This window comes from Rhincodon typus, chromosome 8, assembly GCF_021869965.1.
Source record: "Rhincodon typus isolate 14 chromosome 8, sRhiTyp1.1, whole genome shotgun sequence".
In the NCBI taxonomy this organism is placed as follows: Eukaryota; Metazoa; Chordata; class Chondrichthyes; order Orectolobiformes; family Rhincodontidae; genus Rhincodon; species Rhincodon typus.
In genome coordinates, this window is record NC_063339.1 from 7,892,458 (window position 1) to 7,915,013 (window position 22,556).

Genomic DNA, 22,556 nt, shown 5'->3' on the forward strand with positions numbered 1-22,556 from the left:
AAGCTGGAGTCATGTCCCTTCTTAACAAGATAAGTGTCTGGCCGGAGTTAACAAATGGCACCCAGCAAGAAATAAACTGAAAGATTGCCTCAAGGCAAAGCAAATGAACAAGTGAGGTTACTCCTTGGTTATATCTCCATTTTCTCTGCACTTTGTAGGCTCAGTGGTTAGCACTGTTACCTCACAGTGCCAAGGACCCAGTTTCGATTCCGCCTTCTGGCGACTGTCTGTGTGTGGAATTTGCACATTCTCTTCTTATCTGCGTGGATTTCCTCCAGGTGCTCCGGTTTCCTCTCACAGTCCACAGATGTGCAGGTTAGATGGATTAGCCATGTGAAGTTGCCCATGATGTCCATGGATATTAGCCATAGGAAATGCAGGGTTATAGGGAAAGGGTTGGATGCTCTTTGGAGGGTTAGTGTGGGCTCGATGGGCTGAATGGTATGCTTCCACACTGTTCAGATTCTATGATTCTAATTTTCATTTGAATCATACTATTGGAAATGAATTTTCAAGCCTTTATTAACAAATAATCTTTGAGTTGAAAATGAGTGCCGCCAATGCAAACAAAAATCGATGAATTCTTAAAGCTATAAGTGCATGGACCTTATGTGTAAGTACTGTGTTACATCATCCAACTCAAGGTTGTTTTTGGGGAAAGTCAGTAAGTTTGGCAGCATCAGTGGAGAGAAAGCAGACTTAATGTTTCGTTGCTGGTGATTCTTCATCATGACTGATAGCAGCTGGAAAAAAATGGGAGGTGAACGGATAAGTGGTGAAGGAGCCCAGAGAGGTAGGGATAGAGATGAAAGAGATAGGCAGACAAAAGGATTATTGATAGTAAACCAGGACAGAAAAGAAGCTGAATAAGTGATAATGAGAGGTGAGAGGAGAACAGAATTGGTAGTCAAAATAACAAATGAAGAGTCATCTAGACTCACCATTATTGAGTCATAGAGATATGCAGCATGGAAACAGACCCTTTGTTCCAACTCATCTAAGTTGACCAGATATCCAAAATAAATCTAGTTCCGTTTGTCAGCATTTGGCCCATATCCCTCTCAACCCTTTCTGTTCATACACCCATCCAGATGCCTTAGCTTGTGCTCTCTCCATGAATGCTGTCTGACCTGCGGTGATCTCCAGCTCCAAGGTTGCAAGTTCAGAGAAGAGTGCAGGATGATATGGCATCAGCAGTACTTGATCCATCTAAAATACAAGATGCCAATCTAATAAAATTATGACACAGGACTTATCAAAGTGCCAAACAGCCAAAGAAACCTGCAGTAGACCAGCATAGACATTCCTACAACCAGCAGATCAATTCTACGCTCTGCAGTCCTGACACATTTTGTCTTTTTATTCATTTTGTGTGGAATGTGGGCATTGCTGGCTGGCCAGTATTTAGTTGCCCTTGAGAAGATGGTGGTGAGCTGCCTTCTTGCCCCACTGCAGTCTGTCTGCTGTAGGGTGACACACCATGCCATTAGGGAGGAAATTCCAGGATTTTGACCCAGCGACAGTGAAGGAACGGCAATATTTCCAAGTCAGGATGGTGAGTGGCTTGGAGGGGAACTTGAAGGTGGCGGTGTTTCCATATGTCTGCTGCCCTTGTCCTTCTAGATGGAAGTGTCTTGAATGGTGGCAGACACCTAAAGAACTATCTCCATCCCTGATGGTGGAAGAGCCCAGCACATCAATGTAAAATGTGGCTGAAGGATTTTCATCCGTCTTTAGTCAGAAGTATAAACTTGGTAATCTTGGTCTCCTGCTGAAGTCTTCGCATCACATGCTAATCTTAAACCAATTTGCTTCACTTCGTGTTATTTCAAGCCCTGGATGCTGCAAAGGCTATGGGCTCTGACAACATTTGAGTAATAGCACTGAAGACTTGTGCTCCAGAACCAGCCATGCCCCTAGGCAAGTTGGTTTAATGCATTTATCTAGCAATATGAAAATTGCCCAGGTATGTTCTCTGCACAAAAAGCAGGACAAACCTAACCTGGCCAGTCACTGCCCTACCACTCTACACTTGGTCATCAATAAAGTGCTGGTAGGGGTTGTTGTCTATGCGAGCAAACAGCGTGTGCACTTTTCGGTTCTGCCAGGACTACTCAGCTACTTACCTCTTGGCAGCCCTTGGCCAAACATGGATAAAAGAACTGAACTCTAGAGCTGAGAGGGTCTACCCTTGACATCAAAGCAGCATTTGACTGAGAATGGCCTCAAGGAGCTCTAGCAAAACTGGAGTCATTGGGAATCAAGGGAAGCAGTCTGTTGGCTAATGTCAAGCCCAGCACATAGGAGGATGGTTGAGTTTGTTGGGGGTCAAGTCACCTTAGCCCCTGTACATCTCTGCAGGAGTTCTTCAGGGTAGGTATTTCTAATCAAGCTGTTCTGATGTGTTGTGACAAACATTTGGAGTAGGCAGGACTTGGAACTATTGACTCCTGATCCAGCGATTACATTGCTGCTGTGCTACAAAAGCCTGTAATTCCTCTGTGTAGTGTTCTAGTCTCAAGATTCTTCAGCTGCTTCATCATTGATCTTCCCAACATCGTGTGGTCAGCACCATTGTAGACATCTCAGATAATGAAGCAATCTGTACTTCTCTGCAGCAAAACTTGGACAACATCTGGGCTTGAGTTTTTGATTTGATTTCATTTATTATTGTCATATACCAAAATACAGTGAAAAGTATTGATTTGACTGGTTAGCATGTGCAACCTAACTTACATAAGTACATCAGGGTGTTAGAAACAAATGCAGAATACAGTGTTACAGAGAAGGTGCAGAGAGAAAGATCAGCTCTAATATGAGAGGTTCATTCATAGTTCTGATAACAGCGGGAAAGAAGCTGTTCTTAAATCTGTTGGTATGTGTTTTCAAACCTTTGTGTCTTCTGACCAATGAAAGAGGGTGGAAGAGAGTATAACGGTGGGAGGGGTCTTTGATTATGTTGACTGCTTTCTGTTGCAGCGGGTATGTTAAGTGGCCAATAAAATTTGCACTACACAAATACCAGGTTATGAGCATCTCCAACAAGAGAATCTGACCATTATTCCATGCCATTCATTAGCATTAACATCGCTAATTTAAAAAAAAACTCTGTGATATTGGGGTTGCTGGCTGGGCCAGCATTTTTTCCCTGTCCCTAGTTGTGCTTGAAAAGGTGGTTAGCTATCCTATTGAACTACTGCAGTCCATCTTCTAAATCCTTCACTATCTACATACAGGGACTGGAAACTGACTGGACTAGCCATATAAATATGGTGGCTACAAGAAGACGTCAGATGCTGGGAATACTGCAGCGAATAATTCACCACTTGCCTCCCTAAAACCAGTTGTGGTTGGTTCGCTCGCCGAGCCGGCCGCAGACATTTCATTACCCTGCTGGGTGACATCATCAGTGCAGCCTCCGATGAAGCGCTGTTGGATTTTCCCGCCTGGTATTTAAACTCTGGTGTCCGTTTAGTTGGAATACCTCACTTCCTGTTTTCCTTTGTATTAGAGATAGACCCTATATATACTCCATGTGTTTGTTGTCGGCCTTCTTAGTGGAGAACCAGGCCTCTAGGAATTCCCGTGCTTGTCTCTGTTTGGCCTGTCCTAGGATCCTGGTGTTGTCCCAATTGAACTGGTGGTTTTCCTTATCCATGGGGATGGAGATCGTCATCATTAAATGGACTAAACTAGAGGAGACACACCGACTAATATAGAACATTCTCAGCAGGATCAAGTTAATCAAGGAAGAGGAAAAGAATGAACAGCTCCCATTCCTGGACGTCATGGTAGAACGCAAGACCAATGGGGAATTCCTGACGAAAGTACACAGGAAAGTCACACAACTGACCAAGTACTGGATTTCAACAGCAACCACCCTAACACCCACAAACAAAGTTGCGTGAAAACACTATTTAAGTGAGCAACAACACACTGCAGCAATCCAGAACTACGCCAGAAAGAACAGTACCTCCACCAAATATTCAAGGACAACGGATACCCGAACAACTGGGTCAGATGATGCCTATTACATGAACAACAACAGGAAGATACTGCACGCCCTAACACACTCATCATGCTACCATACATCAAGAACATGTCTGAACTGACCACAAGACTCCTACGACCACTGGACATCGAGGGTAGCATACAAACCAACATCAACCCTATGCCAACTGCCAACCCAAACCAAAGACCCACTATGGACAGAACCAATGTTATATACAAAATTCCTTGCAAAGACTGCCACAAACATTACATTGAACAAACAGGAAGAAAATTAGCCACAAGAGTACACGAACACGAATTAGCAACAAAAGATACGATCAATACTCACTCATCTCCATCCACGTAGATAAGGAACATCACCAGTTCGATTAGAACAACGCCAGGATCCTAGGACAGGCCAAACAGAGCCAAGCATGGGAATTCCTAGGGGCCTGGTTCTCCACTAAGAAGGCCAACAACAGGCACATTGGGTTAGACCCTATATATATACTCCACTACAAATGAAAACCGGGAGTAAGGTAATCGAACTCAACGGACACCAGTTTAAATACCAGGCAGGAAAACATAATAGTGCTTCATTGGAGGCTACACTGATGATGTTACCCAGCAGGGTAATGAAACACCTGCGGAACAACGAACCAGCTCGACGAGCGAACCAACCACAACACGAGCTACAAATCTACTCAAAAATCCCTAAAACCTGTTTACTGTCTACGAGTGACAGGTCAGCAGCCTGTTGGAATACTCTGCACTTGCCCCGATGGGAGCTGCTCCAAAAAAACTCTATGTTTGACACCATTCAGGACAATGCAGCCTATTGGTTGGCACCCAAACTGCAACCTGATTCGCTCCCTTCGCCATCTATGCACAGTAACAGCAGTGTGTACCCTCTAAGATCCACAAGTACTTCAGTAGCTCGCCATTCCTCCTTCAACAGCACCTTCTAAAGCTGCAACCTATGCCATTTGAAATATTGCAGCAGATGCATGTCAACACTGCCACATGCAAGTTCCCCTCCAAGCCCCATGCAGTCCTGACTTCTGACTATATTGCCATTCCCTCATTGTTGCTGGGTCACAATCCTGGAAGCCCCTTCCTGAGAGCATACCTAAGGACTGGTGTAGCATCACCACCTTCTCCAAGGCCTGAAGCATTTTAAAAAAAAAAGAATGAATAAATTGCATATTCAACTAAACATGGGTGAAATCTAAGCCATCCTCTTGTTTTTGAAAAACTACCACTGATCTCGATGCTAGAAATCTCTGCCTGTGAGCTTAGATGAAATCCAGAAGACCATAACTTTAATATATTGATTTCTGGGTCGAGAAGGTTATCCAATAAAAGAATTTGAGTAAACGAGGCTGTTATTCCATAGAAAGAAACAGAATGCTGGAACAACTCAGCAGGCTTGGCAACATCTGTGGAGAAAGAAAGACTTAATGTTTCAAATCCAGAATGACTTTTTCAGGACTCTAGAACTATTCACATAACTGTAGATTCAGTGTATTAATATTCCACATCATGTAGATGGATGAGTTGTGAGATCTTTGAAATACAGAATATGTTTAAGGGAGTTTGATAGAATGGTGGTGAAAAGTATATTTCCCCTGGCTCAGTTCTAAAACGGGTCAGTCTCAGAACAAGGTTTCAGCAAATTAGGACTAAGAAGAAAAGGTTGCTTTGTTCACTGTTGTGAATCTTTGACATTCTGAACAGCAGAGTACTGTGGATGCTGAGTTGAATATATTCAAGTCAGATGTAATAAACTTCTGTGCATAGTGCTATTTTATAGACTCAGGTTGTTCCAAGGCACATCACCTAATGTAGACAGTGCAAGAAACTGCAGATGCATATAGTCCAGGTTAGACCATATCTAGATTATTACATTTAGATCTCGGAACTGCTCTCCAGGATGGTTACGTTGGGGATGGACAGTTTATAAACAAGACTCGTATTCCCTTGAACGTGCAACATTAAAGAATGATTTAAGTGAAGTGTTTCAGATTATTAATCTGTTGGATGGGGAGCATGGAAACAGTTTCCTCTGGTGGAAGGATTTGCGAACAAAGAAGCAATCTTTCTTACTACATAACCTGGACTGTTTGGATATATTGTTGGGAGACAGTTCAAAGCAGAAACGTTCATGAAAATCTGGAATGCTCTTCCCAAAAATATCTGTTGAAACTGGAAGATAATTGAAAATTTCAAACTCCTCAAATCAGTAATTTTTTCTTAAGGCAATGAAGAGATCAATGGATCAAATCTAAGCTCTGCAGTCCTGCCACATCCAGTCGTGAATGGTAGTGGACACTTTCCAAGTGGATCATCCACCTTGGCCTCCTCCAGTGGTCCCCAGCATCACAGGTACCAGCCTTCAGCCAATTTGAAACAGTCGAAGGCACTGGATGTTGTGAAGGCTATGTGCCCTGACAACATTTTGGTAATAACACTGAAGACTTGCGTCCAGAAATTGCCGCTTTCCTAGCCAAGCTCTTCGGACAATGTGGAAAATTGCCCAGGTGTATCCTGTACGCAGAAAGGACAAATCCAACCTAGCCAATTGTTACCCCATCAGTCTACTCTCGATCATCAGTAAAATGACCTAAGTTGTCATTACCAGCGCTATCAAGCAGCACCTGCTCAGCGACGCCCAGTTTGGATTCTGCCAGGGCCTCTCAGCTCTTCCCTGCATTACAGCCCTAGTTCAAATATGGACAAAGACTGAATTCCAGATATGATGAGAGTGACAGCTCCTCGCATCAAGGAGGCCTAGCAAAATGGGAATCAGTGGGTACTGGGGGCAAATTCTCTGTTGGTTAGAGTCATATCTGGCACATAGGAAGATAGTTGTTGGAGGTCAATAATCTCAGCTCCGGAACATGTCTGAAGAAGTTGTTTAGGGTAATGTCCTGGGCCCAAGATGTGAGGATGTTTGCCAATGATTAGCGCTGAACATTGCTTGTTCGCAATGACTTCTACTGAAGCAGACCATGATCAAATGCAACAAGACCTGAACAATGTCCAGGCTCAGGCTGAAAAGTGACCAGTAACATTCACTCTACACATGCCAGGCAATGACCACCTTCAATAAGAGACCTAACCGCTGCCACTTGACACTCAATGGCACCACCATCACAGAATCCCCCACTATCAACATCCTGGAGGTTACCATCGACCAGAAACTCAACTAGACTCACCACATAAATACAGTGGCTACAAGAGCAAGTCAGAGGCAAGGAGTACAATGGCAAGTAACTCACCATCTGACTCCCCAAAGCCTGTCCACTGGCACAATGGCACAAGACAGGAGTGTGATGGAATGCTCCCCACTTGCCTGGATGAGTGCAGCTCCAACAACACTCGAAGCTTGATACCGTCCTGAACAAAGCAGCCCACTTGATTGGCACCGCACCCACAACCATCCACTCACTCCACCACCGACGCTCAGCAGCAGCAGTGTGTACGATCTGTAAACTGCACTGCAGAAATTCACCAAAGATCATTAAAACAGCACCTTCCGAGCCCACAACTGCTACCGTTGAGAAGGACAAGGACAGCAGATAAATGGTAACACCACCATCTGCAAGTTTCATTCCAAGTTACTCACCGTCCTGACTTGGAAATATATCACCGTCCTTTCAATGTTGCTGTGTCAAAATCCTGGAATTCCCTCCCTAAGGGCATATTGGGTCAACCTGTAGTACATGGACTGCAGTAGTTCAAGAAGGCAGCTCACATCCACCTTCTCAAAGGCAACTCGGGATGGCCAGCCAGTGAAGCCTTCGTTCCATGAATGAATAAAAAGATATGTAATCGATAGAGGTCATTGGAGTTGAGGTACAGATTGGGAATGATATAGTTCAAAAGTTGTGAGCTGATGAACGGCCTCCTTTTTGTAGAATCTGCAAGCAGCAATACAATAGGATCACAGATTATAGAGTTGTACAGTACAGAAGGGGCCCTTTGGCCCATTGAATCTGTACTGTCAATAAAAAGGCTACCTATATTAATCCCACTTTGCTGCAGTATGCCATAGCCTTGAATATTATGACGCTTCAAGTGCTCACGCAAGTATCCTTTAAAGGTTACCTACATTAATTACCTTCCCAGGCAGTGCATTCCAGGCTCCCACTGCCCTCTGGATAAAATTTATTTACTCATTTCCCTCTCGACCTCCTGCCTTTCATGTTAAAAGTGTGGCCTTTTGTTCTTGACCATAAGATAAAGGAGCAGAGTTATTCTGCCCATTGAATCTGCTGTGCTATTTGATCATGGCTGATATGTTTCTCACCCGCATTCTCCTGCCTTTTCCCTGTAACCCTTGATCCTCTTACCAATCACATCCCTCTGTGGCAATGAGTTCCACAGATTAATTATCCTCTGGCTGAAGAAATTTCTCCTCATCTCAGTTCTAAAGGGTCATCCCTTCACTCTGAGGCTATGCCCTAGTTTCTACTACTATTCAGGCCTCTCAGTATTCTGTTTCAGTGAGAGTTCCATCGATTACAGACCGGGAGTCCTCAACCGTTTCTCATATGAAAAACTCTTCATCCCAGGATCATTCTTGTAAACATAGTATGCAACCCCTCCTTAGATATGGGGCCCAAAACTGCCCTCAGTGTTCCAAATGCAGTCTGACCAAAGGCTTATACAGCCTCAGCAATACATCTCTGCTCTTTGTATTCTCGCCCTTTGAATGAATGCTAGCATTGTATTTCCCTTCCTAACTGTCAACTGAGCCTGCATGTTAACCTTAAAAGAATCCTGAACTAGGACTCCCAAGTCCCTTTGTACTTCAGATTTCTGAAACCTTTCCCAATTTAGAAAATAGTCTCGGCCTCTATGCTTACTACCGAAGCATATAACCTCACACTTTCTTGCATTGTATTCCATCAGCTACTTCTTTGCCCACTCTCCTAACATATTCAAGTCCTTCTGCAGCCCCCCTACTACCTCTACGCTATCCACCTCCATCTCTCTTTGTGTCATCCTACAAAAGACTCCTTTAACCTTACTCTCTGCCTTCTCCCAGTCAGCCAGTTTTCTATCCATGCCAGTCCCTTGCCCCTAACACCATGGGTTCTTATTTAGCAGCCTCTTGTGTGGCACCTAGTAAAAGGCTTTCTGGAAAACCAAATAGATCAAATCCGCTGGCTGCCCCATAATTCTAATAGATTTGTCAGCATTGCCTCCCCTTGACTAAGCCGTGTTGATTCAGCCCTTTACCATGCACTTCCAGATACTCTGCAATATCATCCATAATAATGGACTCTAAAATCCTACCAATGACCTATGTTAGGCTAACCGATCTATAATTCCCTTGTCTTCCACTTTGCTCCCTTCTTAAACAGGGGTGTTACGTTTGATGTTTTCCCATCATCTAGGACCTTTCCTAGTGAACAGCAGCTTTCTGTCCATGCCCCATGTAATCTTACACACTTCAAAGGGTTTCCCTTCAATCTTCTCTGCTCGAAAGGTAACAACCAAGTAATATGTTATAGAACGAGTCTGGTTCATTGCAAATTAAATGCTGACCAGGATACTAAAATGTCTAGAATACGCACTCAAAATACTATGGATACCGGAAATCCGAAATAAAATAACAAATCCTGGAAACACTCAACAGGTCAGATGGCTTCTATAGAGTTAATATTTCAGATGGATTACCTTTTATCAGAACATCACCTCTGCTCCATGCCCAGTCTACTGCTGAGATGAATCTTATGCTCCCACTCCCTTTCTTGCTTCCCTTCTGAAAACATAACTTGTACAAAAAAAAGTCACTGATTTTGAACGTATATGTGACTGCTAACGAGGCCAGTGCAGTTTTTGTGATAAAAAGGTTTTTTAAATTGTTTGAGATGGACAGATATATAAAAAAAGTACAGTTTGAAGTTGAGATTCCTGTAACCTTTGTCACTTGGATCTTAAAATTGTGTAATGTTTGGCGTTTTTCTGATGCAGCAAATTGTTAAGGAAGTGCATTTGAATTTGAACTGATTCTGACCAAGCTTTCATATATTGTCCTCACTAAACCTGCAGCTTCAGTCTCTTGGGAGAGATAGTAGGAACTGCAGATGCTGGAGAATCTGAGATAACAAGGTGTAGAGCTGAATGAACACAGCAGGCCAAGCAGCATCAGAGGAGCAGGAAAGCTGACGTTTCGGGCCGAGACCCTTCTTCAGAAATGGGGGAGGGGAAGGGGGTTCTGAAATAAATAGGGAGAGAGGGGGAGGCGGATAGAAGATGGATAGGTCAAAGAGGCGGGGTTGGAGCCAGTAAAGGTGAATGTAGGTGGGGAGTTAGGGAGGGGATAGGTCAGCCCAGGGAGGACGGGACAGGTCAAGGGGGTGGGATGAGGCTAGTAGGTAGGAGATGGGGTTGGGGCTTGAGGTGGTGGGAGGAAGGACAGGTTAGGGAGGCGGGGACAAGCTGGGCTGGTTTTGGGATGCGGTTGGGGGAGGGGAGATTTTGAAGCTTGTGAAGTCCACATTGATACCATTGGGCTGCAGCGTTCCCAAGCGAAATATGAGGTGCTGTTCCTGCAACCTTTGGGTGGCATCATTGTGACACTGCAGGAGGCCCAGGATAGACATGTCGTCCGAGGAATGGGAGGGGGAGTTGAAATGGTTCGCGACTGGGAGGTGCAGTTGTTTAGTGCGAACCGAGTGTAGGTATTCTGCAAAGTGGTCCCCAAGCGGAGGCAGCACCTCATATTCCGCTTGGGAACCCTGCAGCCCAATGGTATCAATGTGGACTTCACAAGCTTCAAAATCTCCCCTCCCCCTTCCACATTCCAAAACCAGCCCAGCCTGTCCTTCCTCCCACCTATCCCTTCCTCCCACCTATCCCTTCCTCTCACCTATCCCTTCCTCCCACCTCAAGCCCCACCCCCATCTCCTATCTACTAGCCTCATCCCGCCCCCTTGACCTGTCCATCCTCCCTGGACTGACCTATCCCCTCCCTAACTCCCCACCTACACTCACCTTTACTGGCTCCAACCCCACCTCCTTGACCTGTCTGTCTCCTCTCCACCTATCTTCTCCTCTATCCATCTTCTATCCGCCTCCCCCTCTCTCCCTATTTATTTCAGAACCCCCTTCCCCTCCCCCATTTCTGAAGAAGGGTCTAGGCCCGAAACGTCAGCTTTCCTGCTCCTCTGATGCTGCTTGGCCTGCTGTGTTCATCCAGCTCTACACCTTGTTACTTCAGTTTCCTGTTTAGAATGCATAGAGAGAAATAACATCCACCTAAGTTTCTTCCTGTCTACACCATAATTTGTTTAATGTGTCAGCTAGCTAACTCATCTGGGCTTGTGTGTTTATGTCTTGCCATTGCACTAATTTGAATAGGTGACACCTGAACACTGGAACAGTAATCAGTTCAGCTGTTGCCATATTGTAGGTGTTTTTGATGTTAATTTTCGTTGTCTGCTCTGTAACTAGAAGCTATTTGAAGGTGGGAATAAGTGACTGTAGCTTCAATTTTCTTAGCTCAATACTGATATTCAAATCAGAAGCAAATGAAAAGAGAGAATATAACATTACTGTTTTACAATATACTGTAAATTTTAAATGCATTTTATAATCTATTTCAATCAGTTGTATTTTGGTATCGTATATGTTACATAGTCCAGTGATAGCTGTTTCTCCATCATTGAAACCTCATAATACTTTGATTGTAGAACTTGCATCTTCAACTATCTGTAAATTTACGTCTTCTTCATCTTTGTAATGATCATTTCCCAATGTTCTGTTATCCAAGTGAATTGAAATAATTAAAAGAATGTGCACTTAATAGCATCTTTCATAATCTCCGCCAATAAAAGACTTTTCAAATTCTAGTCATGGTTGTGCTGTAGGAAAACAGGACAAAAACAACTTACTCACAACAAAGATAGTAGGAACTGCAGATGCTGGAGAATCCGAGACAACAAGGTGCAGGGCTGGATGAACACAGCAGGCCAAGCAGCATCATAGGAGCAGAGAGGCTGACGTTTCGGGCCTAGACCCTTCATCAGAAAAGGGGGAGGGGAAGGGGGTTCTGAAATAAATAGGGAGAGAGTGGGAGGCGGATAGAAGAGGGATAGAGGAGAGGATAGGTGGAGAGGAAACAAACAGGTCGAAGAGGCGGGGATGGAGCCAGTAAAGGTGAGTGTAGGTAGGGAGTTAGGAAGGGGATAGGTCAGTCCAGGGAGGACGGATAAGTCAAGGGGGCGGGATGCGGTTGGTCGGTAGGAGATGGAGGTGCGGCTTGAGGTGGGAGGAGGGGATAGGTGGGAGGAAGAACAGGTTAGGGAGGCAGGGACGAGCTGGACTGGTTTTGGGATGCGGTAGGGGCAGGGGAGATTTTGAAACTTGTGAAATCCACATTGATACCATTGGGCTGCAGGGTTCCCAAGCGGAATATGAGTTGCTGTTCCTGCAACCTTCAGGTGGCATCGTTGTGGCACTGCAGGAGGCCCAGGATGGACATGTCGTCTGAGGAATGGGAGGTGGAATTGAAATGGTTCGCGACTGGGAGGTGCAGTTGTTTATTGCGAACTGAGCGTAGGTGTTCTGCAAAGCGGGGCCCGAGCCTCCGCTTGGTTTCCCCGATGTAGAGGAAGCCACACCGGGTACAGCGGATGCAGTATACCACATTGGCAGATGTGCAAGTTTCAAAATCTCCCCTCCCCCTACCGCATCCCAAAACCAGTCCAGCTCGTCCCTGCCTCCCTAACCTGTTCTTCCTCCCACCTATCCCCTCCTCCCACCTCAAGCCGCACCTCCATCTCCTACCGACCAACCTCATCCCGCCCCCTTGACTTGTCCGTCCTCCCTGGACTGACCTATCCCCTTCCTAACTCCCTACCTACACTCACCTTTCCTGGCTCCATCCCCGCCTCTTCGACCTGTCTGTTTCCTCTCCACCTATCCTCTCCTCTATCCCTCTTCTATCCGCCTCCCACTCTCTCCCTATTTATTTCAGAACCCCCTTCCCCTCCCCCTTTTCTGATGAAGGGTCTAGGCCCGAAACGTCAGCCTCTCTGCTCCTATGATGCTGCTTGGCCTGCTGTGTTCATCCAGCCCTGCACCTTGTTTACTCACAACAAAGTTCCACAAGATCTCCTCCCAAATATTCAATCAGTTGTCCTAAAACCAAATTTATATTTGTGTAAAAATTATACAACTAAAAATAGATTACAGTACTTAAACTTTATATTGTATCTTTGTATGTATCTCTCACTGTAACGTTGTGTTCCTCTGCATCAAAAGCAAAATACTGCTGAAGCCAAAAAACCGCTGAAATTGTTGGAAATACTCAGCAAGTCTGGCACAAACTGTGAAGAGTGAGACCAAGTTAACATTTCAGATCAAAGACTTTAGTTCTGAGCTTCTTCCTGTGTAGCACTCAGCCTTGAAAATGTGTTGTTCTATCACCAGCTGCTGCTCAATCTTTAAAGTTTGGAGCCAGTCTTGCACATGTGCTTTCCCAGGACATAAGAAGTATCCTAAACTTTCCAGCTAGGAGCAGTGTCTAATACTAGTAGCTGTTTTAAGGTTCAGGCAGACTAAGGATAGCATCCTGACGCCTATGCACTGAAATGCAAAGTGTCCATTGCTCAGTAGTAATGCCCCAGGTCGGGATTAATGCAGATTAAATGAATGCTATTGCAGATGATGGTGTACAGTTACATTCTAATTGCAGTGCAGTTACCTTGCAGTAAATATAGTCTACATATGAACAAAGACAACTAGACTACTATAAATACGAACTTCACCTGTTTAATAAGCATTTCAGAGTGCAAAAGGAAAATACTGTGGATATGGGAATTCCAAAACAAAGACAAAGAAGCAGAGTTAATGCTTTGAGTCTATGACTTTGCATAAAAACCAGGACCGTCAAACTGAAATGTAAACAATGTTTCCCTCTTCATAGATACTGGTAGGGCTATTGAGTATTTCTAGAATTTTGTTTATTTTAGGAAAACTTTCTCAAAACACCCCTCTAGTTTATTTTTGCCACACCCAGGATAGATATTGACAAGTGACAGGAAAGTTGGGGAAATGTGGCGAGAATTAAAACATTGGAATCTCAACATCAAGAAAAATTCCTATTTTTCCCAATGAGCTTTAAACTGCAACTTCAGAATCTTGTCTTTGAATAGTGAATAATTATTTCTGTGTATTTCCATCTCATTGTTAGCCCAATTAACAGTTCTAATTCTCTTCTTCCCTGAGATACTGAACAGTGAATACCAGCAGCTCAAGCTCACCAATTGTTTATCCAAGCTTTCTTCGCCAACTGTCTTCATCACAAAGTGCCCCCCCCCCCAGGCTCCTTGGAACCATCGTCAATGCAAGTTGACATAGGCAAGCCACCCGCCTCACTGTATACTATCCAACCTCACCATATCATCCTGTCTGCTGTTGGACCAACTTGTGCATCTTGGCTTGATTTCTTAGTGCTTGCTCACTTTCCTGCTTTTTTGGGGTTGCCACACTTTGTGGCAAGCATTGATTTTTAGCATAGAAGGTTAGGCAAGCACCTTATCACAGTGAGAAGCACTGAACAGTCAAAAAGGTGGAAATGCCACTGTACGGCATCTGGCTGTGTCAATACAGCGTATGCCAGCAGCTTATGTGGCGAACGCTGCATGAGCTTCAATCAAATGACTATGATTGGAAGTCAAAATAAAGCAGTCCTTAGTGAGCTCAAGGAGGGGCTGTGGTCAGTCAGGGGCTGTTGCTGCAGTCAGAAAAGGGACCCCTTTCACAGTCCAATAAGAGGTATGTCTGATTCCAGTCTTGAGGGTTGGGTCATGTTAGTGAGGTGCTTGATCCTAGTAGAGTCAGGGGATTGGTCCACAGTTAGACCTGTAGATCAAATGCAACCAGACTGGGGATTACAGGTATATCAGTTGAGCTATTGTGGAGACATCACTCTTGATAGGGAAGATGGAAGCTTTTCCCTGCAGTGAGACAAGTGGAGAGATTGAGTTTTATGAAAGTGGATGGAAAAGCTGTTAGTGTGAACAGCTTGGATAGACCAGATGGTCTTTACTGGTCTTTCGTTGCTCATAGGTTGTCCATCAAATTTTTGACCAGCTATTATGTTGGTTAGTGTGGTTATTGATTTAGCCAGTTGCAGTGCTGACTTTCTGTCACCAGATTGGTTTTGCAGATTGAGTTCTGCAAGAAGTTTGATTGATGTAAAGCTAGATATCTTTTAGATTTTTTAACATCAACCTGTTCAGAGATGTTATTGCACACCTCTGGATTAGGTAGGACTTGAATGCGGGCCTCCTGGCCTTAGAAGTAGGAATTCTACCATTATGCCACAAGCGATTAGGTGCTCTATTTGTCAAACCTTTGCTAAGGTGAGTTGATGCACTTAACACACTGCAAACTAGAGAAAATGTTTTTACTTGGCAGATATAACTACGGTGAGCTTACAGAGTTGATTGCACTTATTTGATTTAAACATTATTTGCATTTCTGGCTTGGATTGGATAAGAATTGTTATTACACAATCCACAGCCTATTTGTTCCGTCTTTTATAGTGTTGCTATAAATATATTGCCCTCATGCCCCTACTCCCAGTTTTTGTCTGCCTCCTTACCTTCTAGTGAGGTGTAATTCCTTGCTCACGCTCCTTCATTATCTCTCCTGATGTCTATTCTCCACAGTAAACCTGGTTATCTATTATCTGGCTATTTAACAATGAAAGCTAATATAGCAAAGGAGGATCATGGCCACCAATAAGCTCCTTTCAGCAACACTTACTGAATTGCACCATGAAAGGAAACCCCTCTCAATTCCACGCTTGCTAAGGTCAATTGAAATGCATCCAACATGATTCTACATTTCCATCTGTTCTGTGTAAGAATTTCTTTATCCATCTTGATACACTTCATTTCAAACACAGGTTCACTTTTGAAGTGGAGCAGTCATGACAACCTCCCTTTACTCTACTTGCTACATGAGAAATTCATAGGTTCTTCACCATTCTGTACCACAAGACTGTTCTCACTAGTCAGTATATATGTTTCAGTTCTTACAGTTCCATGCACTACAGTTTTGGCCTTTTTGGCAATCTCAGAAAGGTCCTGGCACACTTGCTTAACATGCAAGCCTGGTGCAGAAATAGGGTGCATTAAGGCTACTTCAGTCAAATTGCTGCTCGCAATGTATTGCACATACTGACAAATGGGCCGAAGATATCGTTGTACTCTAAAAGTACTGAATCGATCTTAAGTTACCCTGGAATGCTGCGATATCTAAATAATTTGAACAACAATGAAGCTAGCTGGGGTTTTCTTTCCTGTTCTTTAGGGGATGTGGGTGTCACTGTCTCGGCCAGCATTTATTGACCATCCCTTGAGAAGGTGGTGATGAGCTGCAGTCCATGTGTTATACGTATGCCGACAATACCATTTAAAGGGGGAATTCAGGATTTTGACCAAATGATATTGAAGAAATGGCGATATATTTCCAAGTCAGGATGGTGAATGGCTTGGAGGGGAACTTGGAGGTGGTGGTGTTCCCATGTATTGGCTGCCCTTGTCCTTCCAGATGGAAGTGGTTGTGGGTTTGGAAGTTGCTTGATAAATTTCTGCAGTGTATCTTGTAGATGGTGCACACTGCTGCTTCTCAAGATTGAATTAGTCCTGCTGTTTATATAGAAGACATTTTTGGGCAGTTTTCCACATGTTCTGGCAAATGCTAGTGTTGTCACTGTTCTGGCACAGCTTGGCCAAAGCTATGCCAAGTTCTGGAATACAGGTCTTCAGTACTATTGCCGGAATGTTATCAGGGCCCATATCCTTTGCAGTGTCCAGTGCCTCCAACTGTTTCTTTATGCTGCTACTATGCGGTAACAATGAGTGGTATTTCCATTGACATGATACTGCTGTCAAGCCAAAGGGACAGTCTGTATACCACAGAAATGAATAATGTGAATTTCATTTCCATTGTGCAGCTACATACATGTCCTGCGTGACCTAACAACTGCTGCATTCTCCATGGCAATGCCTCAAACAATCAGAATTGACTTTCCGATCAATCAGCACCCTTTTCTCATGCTGCATAAATTGTTTTTCCCTTTTGAAATTTGGTGTTCTTGTGTTTGTCCTGAGGACTGCAAGATGAAAAAAATCTTTGACACCATGTTGTTTGTTTTCATCAATACAGTATTGTTGAAATCTGCTGGTTCAGTATGAATCGGAAGAATTTCTTGGCTGGTATATCATAGTCACACCCCGGGCAGCAAGCCATTGTAGACATCAAGAAGATGTGCTTAATAGATGCAAGGAAACAGCCGTGAAGAGATTTAGTTGTGTGAAAAGAGTTCAGAATAATTAAACGCTGACAGAACAGAGAAAAGGCATTTGCACACAGCAGGCAGTAGCTGAAGTATTAGTAGAAGAAATGGTTAGGAATGTTACATACTTTTTTAATATATAATAAATGAATTCTTCACAAATTAAGCAGTGCACAAGATCCAGCTGCAGTTCAGTGTGAAAGTTAGTGCAGTCTCTTGCAGAGAGATTTTCGTAACTTAAATATTTAATCCAGAAGCTACATTGAGATCCTCAGGATGGCATGTTTTATTTCAATGTTTAGCAGAATAATGACATTCAGTGCTTTTATTCATGTAATATTATTAGAACTAGGAGCAGGAGTGGGCAGTTCAGCTCGTTGACCTTGCTTTATCATTCAATAAAATCATGGCCGATCTCATCTTGGCTTCTGCTCCACTTTCCTGTCTACTCTCCATAACCCTTCAACTTATTACTAATTAAAAATCTAACTCCTCCTTAAATTTACTCAATGTCCCAGGAACCACCACACTCTGTGGAATTCACTACCACAGACGCAATCAAGTAATTTCTCATTATTGCTCTTTTAAATCACTACCCCTTATCCTAAAGCTATGATCTCGTTCTAGACTGCCCCACATACAAAAATATTCACTCTGCACCTGAACAGCTCTCAGGAGAAATGAAATGCCTATGGAATAGATTTGATATTCGTCTAATCAAGTGGCAGGCCAAATTTAACACTGATTTATGTTGTTCTTAGATTGTAAAATTGTAGGACAGAAACTATAGGAAGAATAAAATCCAGCTAGCATAGAGACACCTGAGAATAACATCAAAAATGTCACTTTCAGTGCCAATGGCTCAAAGCAATTAAAACAGAATCTAGTCACTTAAAATCAGCACAGGTATAGTAGGTGGCTCAGTAGTTAACAGTGCTGCTTCACAGTACCAGAGACCTGGGTTCAATTGTAGCCTTGGTTACTGTCTATGCGGAGTTTCCACGTTCTCCCTGTGTCTGCATGGGTTTTCTACGGGTGGTCCGGTTTCCTCCCGCAGTCCAAAGATGTTCAGGTTAGGTGGATTTGCCATGCTAAATTGCCAGTAGTGTCCAGCGATATGCTGGCTAGGTGGATTAGCTATGGGAAATGTAGGATTACAGGGATGGGGTGAGCTCGTCTTTGGAGCATCTGTGTAGACTCAATGGGTCAACTGGCCTGCCTCCACAATGTAGGGATTCTATGAAATTCCAGATAATAGAGTAGAATGTTTACTAATACACTGCCATACAACATTTGGAGTACTGGATTTCGATTGCTTGCTTTCTCCTTTTCTCCTCCAGTCTCAACAAGTCCTTTTCCATTGGAGCCTTCATGCTAATCTTAATACTGCATCTCATGTTTGCTACACTTATGCTTTTTAAAATGACTTTCATTCCAACAGCTTCGCTAAAAATTACCTTAACGCTAACCCATCCGTACTTTTCGTATCTAATTTTACACCTGACCTGCTTTTCCACTGTCAGCATTTGCAAATACATTGTGACCCCAGTTCCATGCTCATTTTCATTGAAACTCCTAATCTCTCCAGTACATTTGCTGCTTTTCTGCTATTCTTATTTTCTGTTGTGAATTATTCCTCTTTGTCTTTCTTGGGAACACTAAGTGTAGAATCTGGATGGCCACACCAGGCATTTTAGGATGAGGCGCAGGTTCTTTCAATTAAGTACTGGCGAAACTGAAGCCATTGTTATGAACTTTACCCACTTGCCACAGACAATTCATCCACCCCCTCAATCTTCTGCAGATATAGTTCTGATGAAATTAATCCCTTGTCACTCTGTAGCAACCAGTAGAAACTGCAACTTCAGAACAATCCTAGAACTCCTCCAAAGTTTTGAGCAGGTCTTGGGTAAACAGATTACCTGCTCAGAGCATAAATCCGCAGTCAGATCAATTTTGGCAAATCTGAGCTAGGGTTGGGGGAGGGTGAGAGAGCGGAGTGGTGTATATATTTGGGTTTCTGCATCCTGGGCTAAGAGGAAGGTAAGTTACCTCGTTGATGTAATTGTGAGTCTGTTTGCTGGAAAATGAGAGCATGTGTTATTGACCACAAATAATTTTGGGTTCAGTCCCAGGTAGTCAAATAACCTTTGGCACCCACTGATTAAGAACTGTGTGGAAGTTGAGGGTTGTCAAGTCAGCCATTGAAGGGATGAGCAGACTCAATGGGCTGCTTCTGCTACTATGTCTTATGGTTTTTGGGACAGAGGGCAGTCTGGCTCCCTGTGCCTGTATCTTCAAGAGGCAGGAGAAAGCTGTTCTTCGTTGAATCAGTTCACTGGAGAACACCAACCTATATAGCAAAGGCTTTTTGAATAGTAATACAATTAAGAGGTCAACTGCAAGGATATTTTTGCATTTAATTTGAAAGCTTTGATAGGTTGCCTGTTTTATTCACCTGCATTGTGATTTACTCCTGTTGGTCTGTCACACATTCAAACATCTTTTTTAAAAAAAACCATAGGGTCCTGTTGTGGTGCTGTGACAGCGCACCTACCCCTGAATGGAGAAACCGGGGGTTCAAGTCCTACCTGCTCCAGGGCTGTGTAGTAATATCTCTGAAAAAAAACAGTTTTAAAAAAAAACTAATGAACATATTTTGATAGAATCCACTGCCACTAGTAATGGTTAACTAATAATAAAATGTAATTCGGGATGAAAAGTAGGAACAATTTATTTTAGTTCACACTTTTTAAACCTCTAGTTTTTATTTCTTTAATTTTTCTTTGGTTCACTAGCCTAAACTCTACAGATCAGTGATTGAAGATGTAATCAACGACGTACGAGAACAGTTCCTTGATGAAGGAGTGGATGAACAAGTTCTTATAGAATTAAAAACGGTAGGATTTTTTAAAGTACCTAACTTTCATTTTTTTAACTTAGTTTTTGTTTGAATGTGTAATGAAAACCTTCCTCCAGTGTTTACATTGAATCACAGTTTACATTCTAATGATGATCTGTTCTCACAGCTTGGCAGGATAGTGTGTTGACATGTTACATGTTGGCTAGCTAACAAAACACTTAACTGGCAGAATCCTAACACTTGAAATTGATTCTCTGTATTTTGACTTCCTTTTGGCGGTTGTATATTATGGTAGTAAATTACTACTATATAGCAATTTAAATTCATCTTTTGCTATTCAAAGTGAATGCTAGATTGCACAATTTATTCCATTGACAGTACAATATCCCTGTAATTACAAAATTCAATTTTGTGATTATTTTAACAATATAAAAAGGTTTCAAAAGCCACTCTTGTGCTAAAGTATACTTTAGGTTCACTGCAATTTCTCAGGTGTAAAGCACTATAGATGTCAACCATGACTTTTAATGTACTGAAATCACAGGGCTTGCATAATTGCTCTGATTTGTTTAGTGGCACTTTTGTAAATCCAGTGAGGATTGTAAATACATCACCGATCTAACCAGTCCTTGCCTGTAATTTGTTCTTTCTGACATAAACATCAATGTGAAGCAAATGTAAATGTGAATGTTGCTTTTTTTTTTAGCAGTCTCACATTTTCTATGTGGAATAAAATAGGAGACAATGGGCATTTTTCTACAAGTGCCCCTAGCCTTAAGGAATCTGGAGATCAACTTATATTTATACAGTATAAGTTCTTCTTGGTATTCCTTTTATAGTTTGCTGTTGCAATTTTTGAACAAGGTATATTTGATCAAACCAAAAGTGACATTCTGCCTACCAATTGGTAATATCATATCTAGATTTCAGTGTTGGTATGATGCCAGTTATGTAGGCTGTACACCTCAACAACTGTCAGATTGAATTAAACAGAACGTCCCTTTGATTGTTTGCAGCAGGCAGAGTATTGACCCACATGCGATGCAAAATTAAGAACTGTGTTTAACATTAGATGTGATTTCCATGGTTGGATTATACTTACAACAAAAAATCTAGACTGAGAATTAGTAACAAAGAATTTGAGATTATCAGTTAAGTTTATAATGTGACTCATTTATAGATGTGTAGATATGTAGAGCCTTGTCTCTTAGAAAGTGAAAGAATAGAGTTATTGTGCCCTTTTCAGTGAAGCAAAAGTTTACACGTGGACTGTTCCTTGGTATGTTCCTGTGTAATAGCTTGAGAGTCAACTTGCCTGATTTTGAATTTAAATAAAAACTTGGGAAGGAGGTGTAACTATTTCTTGGTGAATTTTCTACGGCAATGCCTCGACCAATCAGAGTCCATTTTCCAACCAATCAACATCCTTCTTGTTCCGTTGAAATTTGGAAATCTTGCCATTCTGTCCTGATAAGTGAAAGATAAAAAGCTTTGACAGTGTGACTGTTTCTTTTAGCAATATCAAGCATTTGTTCTAGTTTTCATCAAAGTTTCACCTTCTCAGTTGCCCTTTAGCTTACGGCCATGTTTTCAGATCAGCTTGTTGGTCTGTCCTTGGGGAAAACGGCTTTTCTGTGCCAAATTCTTTGAAGTTGGATCTCTGAATCAAACCTCTCTCATTTATGTTAAAGTTAAATTCTCTTTTTTTTTTCCCTGAACTGCCAGCTATGGGAGAGCAAGCTAATGCAGTCAAAAGCTGTTGACGGCTTCCACTCAGAGGAGCAGCAGATTTTAATTCAGGCACAGCAGCAGCAACAACAACAGCAACAACAACAACAACAACAACAACACCACCAGCAGCAGCAACAGCAACAGCAACAACAACAACATCAGCATCAAGCTCAGCAGCAACAGACACAGCAAGTGCTCACAATACCTGCTAATTCAGGTTAGTTATAGTGACACTGTTAAGAAGATACCTTTCAGTTAGGGAGATTCAAAACTGAATTTAAGGGGGATATACCACAATGCATAAATATGACAGATACATGATGTGAGTTACATGCAGGAAAATGAGTTCCCTCGCTGTTTTCTCCTTTCAATTTTACTTGAGCCAGACCTGTCAGCTGCAGCTCAGTTGTAGCGCTTTTATCTTTGATTCTCTGGTTGTGGATTCATGTCCTGTTCCACATACTTGAGAACTTAATCCGGCTGACAATCTCAGCACATCACTGAGTGAGTGATATGCTATTAGAAGTGCCATTTTTAACATGAACTCTTAAAGCAAGGCAACGACTGCCTCTCTAGTACATGCAAAAGGCCACATGGCACTCCTTTGAAAAAGAGTGTGGCCATTCTACCTGTTCAGTGATTAAC

General features: G+C 42.7%; 1 protein-coding gene across 3 annotated transcripts in view; it reads left to right on the forward strand.

Moving 5' to 3' along the window:
• Positions 1-22,556, forward strand: part of gtf2a1 (general transcription factor IIA, 1) — a 58,066-nt gene that overhangs the window by 10,386 nt on the left and 25,124 nt on the right. For all 3 annotated transcript variants that reach the window (XM_048600328.1, XM_048600329.1, XM_048600330.1), the window contains exons 2-3: positions 20,116-20,217; positions 21,906-22,128. In XM_048600328.1, coding sequence (XP_048456285.1) covers positions 20,116-20,217; positions 21,906-22,128 — 325 coding nt within the window. The remainder of the gene's footprint in view (positions 1-20,115; positions 20,218-21,905; positions 22,129-22,556) is intronic.